The following is a 13,233-nucleotide window of genomic DNA, read 5'->3' on the forward strand; positions in this document are numbered from 1 at the left end:
CTTATGTTAATCTTTGCTTTTATAGGTATATTTTAGAAAGCTTATTCATGTACAGTGATAAATTAATTTGATTTTTCTATACTAAGTCCTTATGGCATATGGATCTAATGGAACTTACATGGATTTTGATTTGTCATGTTTTTTATTTTATTAGTATTTGACCAAAAATTGGGGAAAGATCACTTCAGATTTCTTTTCGTGTCACTTACAGAGCTGTTTTACCAAGAAACTGTGGTCACTAAATAAATCATAAAATCCTTTATAAGATTACATAAGTGGCAAATGAAGGCAGTTAAATTCACACAAGTATAGCAAAAAGACCCAATGGTCGTTAGACTTCAGTCTGTATTTAACTGACATCAAGGTATACTCAGAATTTGATTCCATAGAACTTGATTAGTTGGTTAAAGAAAGAAAGCAAGATATCTTTTCCCGTATTGTTTAAATGTAGAGGTTGAGAAACTTACCTCAACTATTTATTCTGCCGTTATCTCCATTACATGGACATTATGCCCACCACACTGTGTTTCTGTCATGCTGTTGGCTTTTAAATATGTTAGAGTGTGTATTCACTATTCTGTACATAAGCAGGATTAATTAGGTTCCCATCTCAGCTTTTTCTCTGAGGAATACAGCCAGAGCTTTGATCAAGGCTTAACTTTTAATTCTGTATCCTTGTTAATAAATGGATGCACATCAAATGCTACACAGCTTATTAATAGTATGTATAGCATTTAGTAAAACCAAACATCCAATAACCAAACTAAAATATAGTCTCTTGTAATAATCGCTATTTTTTTTTTGTTTTGTTTTCTATCTCATTTCTTTTCTCTTTGCAACAAACTCCTCAACTCTGGTCATCTTAAGCAATGCTCTTCTCATAAAAAGTTTTTCTCTTCTCTCACAATTCTAAATTGTACATCATTTCTATAAAAATGATTCATCTGTATTCAATACTTCTTGTATGGCCATAGGGAGTGGGTCTTGTTTGATTTCCTCTTCATGGCACATAGGTGTAGTCATACAGAGTTATTTACAAATAGAAGATCAGTAAAAGTATCATGTTAATTATTTTCAGGTAGATACCCCAATGAATGATTATTAAGAATAAGAATAAAAATTGTGTGAGGTAAAATGATGACTACAAATTAAAAATGCATGTGTATAACTCATTCAAGGAAAATTTGAGTGTAATTAATTTACCAAATAATTAGTTGCTCCTACTTAAATCGATGATTTGAAAATGAGGAAAAATCAGAAATGTGATATTTTTGGGGTATTCAAAATGCACTCTCTAATTACTAATATGACACTATACACTCTTAATATGGACTTAGTATTTAGATATTTATGTCATTGCATTCTCATTCGGATAGAGATCTAAATACTGCATTTATATTTTGCTATATAAGATATTTTGGTCATTTCCTCCTATATAGAATATTTTTAACCAGCTCTCTTCCCTCAGCAAAAGGCATTTGAGGATAAAATTGGCAAGTCATAATACAAATTAGAGGTGGGTATGGTAACAATAGTGATGTTTTGTTACATAATATTTAGTGTAATGTGATATCATAGAATTCAAAATGTATCATTTTTCCATCGGCAACAAAGATATGAGATCTATAAATAATAAAACTGTTCTGGAATCCTATGCCCAAAGTTTGTTGTTGTTGTTGTTGTTGTTGTTTTCAAAATACCAAATATCAATAGAATCCTAAATAGTTATCATAGATGATGAAAATAAACAAACACACAAAACAAAAATAGAACACAAACAGCCCTGCTACAGAAGAAAATCTTGAGTATTTTAATGAAACATTTTACTTATACTCTATTTCCTATTGTGGTCTAAAGGACTGTTTTGTTAAAGGAGAATGGAGACATACTCACATCCCATCTCTGTCACTGTTTAAAACTGAACCAGTCATTGGAATTAAGAAGGACATTTTTTTATTAGATGCTTTCTTTATTTACAATATCTCCTTTCCCAGATTCCCATCCAAAAATAAAATAAAATAACAAAAACTAAAACAAACCCCTGATCCCTCCCCCCTCCCCTTGCTCAACACCCCACCTCCTCCTGCTTACTGGCCCTGGCATTCCCCAACAGTGGGGCATAGAACCTTCACTGGGTCAAGGGCCTCTCCTCCCATTGATGACCATCCTCTGCTATACATATGCTGCTGGAGCCATGTAAAGGCAACAAATTGAGCTCTAAAATTGTAATTTTATCTTACCTGAATACTTCAGTTTCCTTATCCTGGGTTTATAATGCTATGTCATGCTACACAATTATTAGCAGCACACTAAATTGCATAAATGTAATTGTCCTGATAATGCATAGCACCTGTGGAGGAAGCTCCCTGAATAGCCACTTTGTAAGGTATAGTGCAATTCATGATACCCATGCTTACTGTGTTATAATTCATAATAGTGCATCCATTTACATTTTGTTTTAAAATGATAAGTTTGCATTTAGTAAATTCTTATAAATAGAAATCTTCTATAAAAAAGCACAACACTGACCAGCATATACTGGTGTGTCACCGCAAATAATCCAGAGATCCATTTACTGAATAATTATTAAGTAACAAGTATCCATGTGAAATACGTATTAAGTAGTAATATCCATGTAGCTTTATAAACATCCTTAATTCCAGATTTTCACCCCAAGTACCATTGCTAGTTTGCTACTTTCCTCTCTGCACCCTCTGTCCATCTACATCTTGCCCTTCCTATTATCCTTCTCTCTATTAATAACATTTTGTGTTTTTTCCATATCCTTCATTAAAATATGTTCTTCCCCACCCATTATACTTTTGGGGGTTCCTTGGATTTTATAGATATCCTAAGTTAAACAAAATTTAAAAAAACACTAAATATAAGGCCTCTCTATAGCAATATCTACCTATATTCTTTCCCATTAACTAATTTATTCATTTAAATCTCCTGACTGCTATCACTCTTCCTCCCACCCCCCCTCCCCTTACCCTCTGAGAGAGTGGACACTATACCTCCCTTGGGTATCCTCCACACTGGAGCATAAAGTCTCTTCAGGGTTAGGGGCATCCTCTCCTACTGAAGCCATACAAAGAGCCAGATGGGAAACTGATTCCACAGGCAGGTAACAGCTTTAGGGACAGCCCCTGTGGCTTTAGTTGTTGGGGGAGCAACATGGAAAATGAGCTGCACATCTTCTAAGCATCTTAGTTCAGCTCATGTATGCTCTTTGGAGAGTCACTCAGTTTCTGAGAGCTCTCAAGAGTCCAGATTAATCAACTCTGTTGATCTTCATGTGAAATTCCTATCCTCTTGTGTCTCAACACTTTGTGCAACTTGTCCATAATAGTAGCCAAGTTCCATCCAATGGTTGACTGTAGGTCTCTGCCTATGTTTTAGTCAGTTGCTGAGTAGAACCTCTCAGGGGCTAATTATGCTACCCTCCTGACTGCAGGGATTGGTGCTTGCCCAAGGGATGGTTCTCAAGTGGTGGCAGGTATTATTTGGTCATTCTCTCAGTCTTTGTTTCATGTTTGTCCCTGAAATTATTTTGTACACCCAAAATGACATACATGGTATGTATTCACTTATAATTGTATATGAGACATATAATACAGGTTAACAATACCACACCCCACAGACCCATGGAAGCTAAAAACAAAGAGAAGCCTAATGAGAATATTTGAATACTATCTAGAATTCAGAATAAAATAGTCATAGGAGGTAGATGGAGAGAGGGAATTGAGTGGGAGTGGGGATGGCGATAAATGGTTGGGAGGTTAAGATTAGGTGTAGAGAGAGAGAAAAAAAGAAGGACAGAGGGCCAGGAGAATAAATGGAAGTATGAAGCTTGCAAGGGAGGTGGGGAGTGGGACATCTCAAGTACATACCACAGACTTGGGATTGTGGAGTTTTCAAAAAACCAATGAGGGTGACCTTAGCTGTGTGGATATGAAACCTGAAGTAGTCATCTCTTATAGCCATGCAGGAACCCTCCAATGGAGGGAGAAGGACACCAACTCACCCAAAAACCTTTCCATGTCTAAGTTTTAATGTCATTTTTATTTTCTCAGATGAAGTGGAAGGATGAGAGCTGTACCCAACCTGTGCAAATACATAGCTTGGGCTGAGCTTAGAGCATTTTCTTCTTTGCTCAATTTATATCTAGGCCTAAGCCTAGAATCTCTAGCCCCCATACAATCTAGCCTTCCAAGATGACTGATTCAGTCCAGCTTTTCTCAGCTTCTGACTGAATTGCTCTGCCTGGCCTCATAATAGCTTTGGCAATATGTTCTAATCTTCTAGCCCTTTCTCATTCTCAGGTCAATTTTGTCTTCATGGTGTCAAGGTTGCTTTTTATATAACCTGTCTATGAAAAACTGTCCTGTTAAAACTATCATACACACACCATATACCATACCACACTACACCATGTTTTTCTTTCTCGCTGCCCTTAAGTACTCTGGATTCCTCTTCTTTTCTCATATCATTGGTCATATCTTACCTCATTCTGTTAAATCTTTCTCTGATTCATCATTATTTTCTATCCTTCAATCATATATCACTTTCAAACATGGTTCTTCCTTCTATAAAGTAAACTTACCTTTATTGTTAGGGATTAAAGGCATTCCAGGTAGATTATAACTGGCTGCGATGAACAGAACAGCCATGTTGTCAGAACAGCCATGTTGCTAGATTAAAAATTACTCTAAAATAAGCCAGGAAGCATTGTATGTAGTTGCCATATTTTTATTTCACATTCATCAGGTGATAGGGAATTAATACAGCTTTCACAGTTCAAAATTTATGGGATAGGAGCTAATACAGAGACCTACAATTGGTCAAAATAAAGAAAAGAAGTCACTGTTGAATGTTCACATAATAACATACATATCATATCTACTAGTCCCAAGACTCAAAGAGCACAGTGAAAGAGAAGCCAAATGACTGTAAGGACTGTAATCAGAGGGAGGGGAAACTGCTGTGAAATGATGTCTGTTAGGCAGAGGACCATTGGTCTTATGAATTCATATCACTAGTTGCTCCCTCCCTATACAAGATTCATTATGTCAACATTCAAGCAAGTTTGGTTGTGTGACTCATGATGTTCTACCCTTAGCTGTGTTACTCTATTCAATTGATGGCTGATGAGTGGAGAACAGGGTGTTTGCTTTAGTATTGTTACCTCTTATAATTGTATGTGTTTCAGTTGATAACCCTATATGAATATGGGCAATGTTAATTGGTCTAAGTGGATTACAAAAATAGAAATAAAAAGAGTGTCTGAAGTTGGGAGGAGTTTTAAGGAGTAGGAGAGTTAAAAATCAATATGATATACTTTGTTATGTTTTTATACATGTAAAATTAAACCAAGGACACTAAGAATTCATCTTACTTTATTTTATTGTCTACTTTTCTTGTGACTATTAGGAGTAATGTGTTTATGCTAAGCCCAATTTTATTTCAACTGCTTGCTTGGCTCCAAAGTTGTCAGTCCTTTGCAGATTATACTTTCCTTTTTTTTTCTTTTCTTTTCTTAACATACTGACCACAGGTTTTCCTTCCCTCTTTTCTCCCCATCCCCTCCTCCCCACTTTTCCTACCTCTTCCTATCTACTACTCCTCTGTTTTTCTTCAGAAAAGGACCATCCTTTGTGGATATCAACTATCCATGGCATATCAAGTCGCAGTATGACTAGGGACCTCCTCTTCTATTAATGCTAGACAAGGCAACCCAGTAGGGCAAAACAGTTTCAAAAGTAGGCAACAGAATTAGAGACAGCTCCTGCTCCCACTTCTAGGAATCCAACAAGAAGATCAGGCAACACATCTATAACATATGTACAAAGCAGGTGCTAGGACAGGCCCCCCCTGGTTGACCATTAAGTCTCTGTGAGCCCCTATGGACCCTGGTTAGTTATTCTGTGGTTTTTCTTGTAGTAAGTGTCCTTGACTTCTCTGGCTTCTGCAAACCTTCCTCTCCCTCTACTGTGGGATTCCCCAAGCTCTGCCTAATGATTGGCTGTGGGTCTGCATCTATTTCCATCAGTTGCTGTGTGAAGCCATTTGCTGACAATTGGGCTCCACAACAGTCTATGAGTATAACAGAATATCATTAGGAATCATTTGTTGACTTTTTTCCCAATTCATGCTTGTTTCTATTGTGCATCCTGTGCTATCCAGATTATGGTTTCTTGGCCCCAGGTTATATTCTTTTTTGTTCCCATTTTTATTAGATATTTTCTTTATTTATATTTCATATAATATCTCTTTTCACAGTTTCCCTTCCAAAAAAAAAAGAAAGAAAATAAAATAATAAAAACTATGGTCCATCCTCCCTCCCCCTGCTCACCAACCCACCTTCTCCCACTTCATGGCCCTGGCATTCCCCTACACTGAGGCATAGAATCTTCACAGGACCAAGGGCCTCTCCTGCCCTTGATGACCAACTAGGCCATCCTCTGCTATACATATGCTACTGGAGCCATGAGCCTCACCATGTGTACACTTTGGTTGAAGTTTTAGTCCCTGGGAGCTCTGAGGGTACAAGTTAGTTCAGATTGTTGTTTGTCCTAAGAGGCTGCAAACCCTTCAGCTCCTTGGGTCCTTTCTCTAGCTTCTTTATTGGGGACTCTGTGTTCAGTCCAATGGATGGCTATGAACCTCTACTTCTGTATTAGTCAGGTACTATCAGAGCCTCTCAGGAGACAGCTATATCAGGCTCCTGTCAGCCAGCACTTGCTGGCATCCACAATAGTGTCTGGATTTGATGATTGAATATGGGAAGGATTCCCAGGTGGAGCAGTCTCTGGATTGTCCTTTCTTCACTATCTGCTCCATAGTTGGTCTCTGCAACTCCTTCCATGGGTATTTTGTTCTGCATTTTAAGAAGGAATGAAGTATCCACACTTTGGTCTTCCTACTTCTTGAGTTTTTTGTGGTTTGTGGATTGTACTTTGTGTATTCTGATTTTCTGTGCTAATATCCACTTGCATACCATGTGTGTTCTTTTGTGACTGGGTTACCTCACTCAGGATCATATTCCCCAGATCCATCCATCTCCTTAAGAATTTCATAAGTTCATTGTTTTTAATAGCTGAGTAGTACTCCATCGTGTAGATGTACCACAATTTCTGTATCCACTCCTCTGTTGAGGGACATGTGGGTTGTTTCCAGTTTCTGGCTATTATAAATAAGGCTGCTATGGATATAGTGAAGCATGTGTCTTTATTACATGTTGGATCATCTTCTGGATATATGCCCAGGAGTGGTATAACTGGGTCCTTTGGTAGTACAATGTCCAATTTCCAGAGGAACCACCAAATTGATTTCCAGAGTGGTTGTACCAGCTTGCAGTCCTACCAGGAATGAAGGAGTGTTTCTCTTTCTCCACAACCTCGCCAGCATCTGCTGTCATCTGAGTTTTTTTTCCTAACTGTTCTGACTGGTGTGAGGTGGAATCTCAGGTTTGTTTTGATTTGCATTTCCCTGATGACTAAGGATATTCAACATTTCTTTAGATGCTTCTCAGCCATTTGGTTTTTGTCAGTTGAGAATTCTTTGTTTAGCTCTGTACCCCATTTTTAATAGGGTTATTTGGCTCTTTGGAGTCTAACTTCTTGAGTTCTTTGTATATATTGAATATTAGCCCTCTATCAGATAAAGGATGGGTAAAGATCTTTTCCCAATTTGTTGGTTGCAGTTTTGTCCTATTGAAAGTATCTTTTGCCTTACAGAAGCTTTGCAATTTTATGAGGTCCCATTTGTCAATTCTTGATCTTAGCACATAAGCTAGTGGTGTTTTGTTATTGAAAATTTCCCCTGTGCTTATGTTACCTTCTAAATTCTGTGATTTAATAGATCCAGCTAATAAACTTTTCTTTCATATTTAGGCTTATGACATTTGACCCCAAATTATTTTTAGACTAATGATAATTTATTTAAGTGTCCCTATAATTAACATCTATCATATCCAGTAGACATGTTTTTCTCATGCTACCATTTCCCATTCCATAAAGCTTAATATGAATAAAATAAAATGTACAAGCTCTGGAGTACATATGTATATAAACTTATATGTATACATATATATGCATATATATATATGTATATATATTTTTAGGATACTTGATTGATATTCACAGTGTTCTGGATTTCATCTCCAGAGCTAAAAAATACAATAAAATATAAAAATAAATTCTTTTTTTATCCTTGAAATATCATGAAATTGCATTTATATTTTTATTTTACTGAAAACAGATTCTTCTCTCATAGAATACAACCTAACCACACTCTCCATCCACTCTCTCCAGCTCTTTTTCATCTTCCCATCCTATAGATCCATGTAGATTTTCTTTCCTCTTCAGAAAAGAGCAGGCCTTCAATAGACAACAGCCAAATAGGACAAAACAAGATACAATAAGACAAGGAAAAAGCCCTCGTATCTAGGCTGGAAAAGGCAAACCAATATGAGAAAAAGAGTCCTAAGTCAAGACAAAAAACTGAGAGATACAACTCTTTCACAAATATACCAGACCAACAGCCATAACATATATGCAGAGGAAATTCTACAGACCAGTGTAGTGAGGATAGTGAAGTTTGTCATACATATAAGCCAATTATTTTAAACACATTTTACTTCTTATTCTTTGGAGTGCCTCTTTCACATCTTTATTCCTCAAACTATAAATCAGAGGGTTAAGCATTGGTATTACAAGGGTATAAAAAAGGGAAGTCACTTTATCTTGATCTAGGGAGTAGGAAGAACTTGGCCGGAAATACATGAAGAGCATAGTTCCTTGAAAAATTGCAACAGCAGTCAAGTGTGATGTACAGGTAGAGAAAGCTTTTATCCTCCCAACAGCAGAGTTGATCTTCAAGACTGATGAGATGATGTAACAATAGGAGACAAGAACTCCTGAGATGGTGCTCAGTTCAATAAAACCAAAAACGGTAAATATGACTAACACATTGACCTGTGTATCTGAACAAGACAGTACTAACACTGGAGGAATGTCACAGAAGAAATGATTAATCTTATTAGACCCACAGAAACATAAGTGGAATGTCAATGTTGTATGAATCAAAGCATCTGCTAATGCCACAGAATAAACACCAGTCAATAATTGGAAGCACACTTTCCTGGACATGTCTACTGCATACAGTAGGGGGTTACTAATGGCCTTATATCGATCAAATGCCATCACTGCCAGCAGCACACACTCAGCATCTATAAATATACAGAAAGTGAAGAACTGTATAGCACAGCCAAGAAAAGGAATAGATGTGTTCTTGGACAGGAGGTCTACAAGCATTTTGGGACCAACTGCAGTGGAATAGCAAAGATCAGAGAAAGACAGGTGGCTGAGAAAAAAGTACATTGGTGTGTGAAGCTGGGGATCCATTCTGATCAAAATGATCATTCCAACATTTGTCAGGAGATTAGTGAGATAAATAACTATAAACATAGTGAATAAAAACACTTTTACCTCAGGGTTATTGGTAATTCCCAAAAGGAGAAATTCTGTCAATGAGGAGCAGTTCCCCTTATCCATGATTTCTTGGTTTTGGTCTAAAAATTTACAAAAGACACAATACAGTAATAGTTTAGTATTCATTTTTACTGGACAAGTGTAGAACAGTATTGAATTTAACTAAGCATAATATTATTTAACCCTTCAATAAATTTTTAGTAAGTCTGAAAAAAATTTGAAAAAATGTATAAATCAGTACAGTAAAGTTATAAAAGCAAGAAGTAGGAGGTTCATAGATACCTTTGTATCTAAATGCTCATATAATATTTGATCTGTATAACTTTGATTTCCTCTTGTACTTATTATTAAGCAGTATATTTAAATATATAGAACCTAGTTCCATATCTGATAGGCTATAGGTGATATTAAACAATATAATAATAATAACAAAAATAATGATTAATAATAGAAAATGTCATATGCTGAATAAGGTTCTGATATTAGTCACTAATTTTGCTTCAACAGCATTTGTCAGTAGCAGATATCTATGATTTACTATATAAAAAGAGTTATGGTATTAAGTTATTAAAGGAAGAAAAAGTCATTTACTGAAATGTCTGTCACTAATTACCATTATGTACCACATCTAAATATCACTTACATGAGCACAAATGACAAAAAACAAATAAATAAATAAAACTGAGAAGAGGAATAAATTGTGACAGAAAACAGCAAACTTTTCTGCTGGTTTTTGATTTCCAAATTTGCCTTTTTTAAGTTTTATTTTTTGTTATGTTTTCATTATCTAAAACAAATTTTTAAGTTTAAATATATTTTGGTCATATTCTTCTTCTCTCCAAGTCCTTCTAGATACTCTCGTGATCACTATCCAACAAATTTTAATATCGTTCTCAAAAGCATACCAAAACTCAAAAATAACAAAATCCCCAAATCAAGAAAACAAAATAAAATACCCTTCCCCTGCGGGGGTGGGGAACCACTAACATGAAACCAGGTAAAGGCAAAGCAATCAACCTGCAGAGTCCATTATCTGTTGGTCATTACTGAACATGTGGCCAGCCCTGAAGTGGTTGAAATACCTTGTGTCACTCTTTTCACAAAAAATGTTTTTTTTCTCTCCCTATAACAGAAATTGAAAATTACAGTCCTCTATTTATTTTGTAGACCTACTGTTGTGTATTTATTGCAGGCAGCTGTTTATACCCTTGATTAATATGAGAACTAGAATGTGGGATGTGAAATGTGTATTTTTACAGATTCATTTGTTTTTCTTGCATGTGGGTTTGGATGAACAAATATCAGAAACTTCTCTTTGGAATGACCAGAATTATTTGACTAAGTCTAGAGCAAACTCTAAATTGGCATGTGGCAACCACCTGACAAATAGTATGTCTTCCTACAGGATCAAATAACTTGCATTCTGCATTGATATAAAACCATGTTGTCCTCTTAAAATTCTCTCTACTAATAAAAACGGAGAGACATAAAATTTGTTAAGGTTCAAAGAAGAATATCGCTGACCATAAAAAAGAACTTGTTTTCTCTCTTTTCTTCCTAATAATTCAGGGTTAAACAATTTATTTACACATTCATCAGCTTGAGTTTTATTGATTTTCAAGAAAAGGAAATGGAATTTATTTTGTTGGAAAGCATTTCATTTAGAATCCTACCTTAGATGAATGTCTTCCTATGCTATGAGTGTCTTCTCTTGCATCTGAACAATAGTTAGATCCATTTATTTCAGCTAGAGACTGTTGGGAATTAACTCTCTTAAGGCTCTTCCTCTAATTTTTCTCATAATCAAATCTTATTAATTAGATGTCTGAGTATACCTTCCCTTTTAAGTCAGGAAAGCTCCACCAAAGTTTTACATTTTCAACTTTATTACTAATTTCAACTTTAATCTTGATTAATGACAGGCATTGACTAGATTACTTTTTACTAATGTGTTTTATGGTTATCATGAATTGATTTGATTCTAATAAAAATAGAAATATAAAAAGTACAAAACCTTGTTTGATAATGTTCATGTTAATATGTGTTTATTCTTTTTAAAAAATATTTATTTATTTATTTATTTATTTAATGTATGTGAGTATACTGTTGCTATCTTTAGACACACCAGAAGAGGGTATCTGATCCCATTATAAATGGTTGTGAACCACCATGTGGTTGCTTGGAATTGAACTCAGAACCTCTGGAAGAGCAGTCAGTGTTCTTAACAACTGAGACATCTATCCAGCCCTTGTGTTTATTCTATTTCTTTAATTTTGATGCTTTTTCTCCAGTTTGGACAATATATTTCTGACCAAAAAAACAGTATGAGAGTCTTACAGGATTTTTATCAAGTCTTTGTTTCAGGTATTTCCATATCTGTATAAATATCATTGTGTGTCTTTACAATCTCTTGATCAAGTAGTATATTTTTTGATCCCTGTTATCCTAACATACATGTTAATATGCATTTTTACAATCCCTTTAAGAGAAACCTGAGTAATTGTTCATTAAAATTGTATGTAAAATATTATTTTTAACTTTTATTGCATTATGAGAAAAGTTACATGATTTCAATTTATCTGAATTTGTTAACATTTAAAAACATATTTTAAGTAAATAGATTGCATCACATTCTTGTTTCCCTTTTGTATCCCAACTCCTCCCAGAGACCCCCTTCAATACCTACAATTTCTTTTTTGAAATATTCTTTAAAATTTATAAAATATTATAACAATAAAAATTAGTATTATAAAAGTTGTTTGATATAAAACAACAATCAGTTTAAGAGTCTTATGTAGATGCTTGTCTACAGCAATACTGAAAATATGTTTTTCTCAATATAAATTTTAAATAACTCCAAACATATTAACTATATATTTCAAAATAATACATCACTACTAGCATTTTCTTAAATGAGCATAAATATATAAAGTGTTTTTGTTTATTTGTTTGTTTGCTTTGTATTTAGTAGAGTTTAAAATCTTGGCTTTTACTGTGGTACAAGCCCAAAATAAGAACAATTTTTAGACATTGGATTTCATTTTAATAAGGTTGTACTTCAATGACCCTCACATCACCAAAGGATTTTACCTCCATCAGAGCTAAACTGAGAGTTGACAGTTCTGCTGGGCCAAGGAATGAATTGTAGGCATGATTTTTGGATACAGACTTCCTGCTATGCTCAAAGCTATTTGACTTGAGTGAGTGAATTTATTCTCAGCCCACAGAGAACAGTTTACATTCATTTAAGAAATGGTGTGTGTATTAAGATGGTCTATTCATAAAGTCATTCATGAACTGTTTCAATGAACAATGGTTCTGCTTGGAGGGTGGCACAGACATTAGTTGAGGGTAAGAATTTAGTTCATTGGCTGTAAAAATTTGGAAAAGCATTCAACTCAGAGAAAGAGTAACTTATAATGTCTTCTTCAAACTTGATACAAGAGTTACAAATGTCAAGCAAAGCATTCATTCTTACTCTTTGACCTTCTCTTACAAGCCCCTTCCCAATTTAATTGTCTACAATTCTGATGGGTATATAAATACTTTTGAAATATATAAGCTGTTCTGAAAACCATAGTATAGTGTAAAAAACATGAAATAAATAATCCTACTAATAGAGAGGCTGGGATAGGAGAAGCAAGATTTCAAGACCCTTATGTTACATACATTAAGACACTGTCATGTACAAACAAGCTGAAAGTGTATATGTATTGTATGATATTGGACCTATTTCTCC

At 35.0% G+C, this 13,233-nt stretch overlaps 1 protein-coding gene across 1 annotated transcript; it reads right to left on the bottom strand.

Moving 5' to 3' along the window:
* Positions 1-8,621: 8,621 nt before the first annotated feature.
* Positions 8,622-9,578, bottom strand: LOC116092143 (olfactory receptor 5W2-like). The gene has a single exon (XM_031373494.1). It carries the CDS (start codon positions 9,555-9,557, stop codon positions 8,622-8,624), a length of 936 nt encoding a protein of 311 aa, XP_031229354.1. The 5' UTR covers positions 9,558-9,578.
* Between the last annotated feature and the right edge of the window lie 3,655 nt (positions 9,579-13,233).

The sequence above is a fragment of the Mastomys coucha genome, unplaced genomic scaffold (genome assembly GCF_008632895.1).
Source record: "Mastomys coucha isolate ucsf_1 unplaced genomic scaffold, UCSF_Mcou_1 pScaffold15, whole genome shotgun sequence".
Classification (NCBI taxonomy): domain Eukaryota; kingdom Metazoa; phylum Chordata; class Mammalia; order Rodentia; family Muridae; genus Mastomys; species Mastomys coucha.

Excerpts from the sequence above, each read along its gene's own strand:
- LOC116092143 (XM_031373494.1), bottom strand. The coding sequence starts at position 9,557 with ATGGATAAGGGGAACTGCTCCTCATTGACAGAATTTCTCCTTTTGGGA.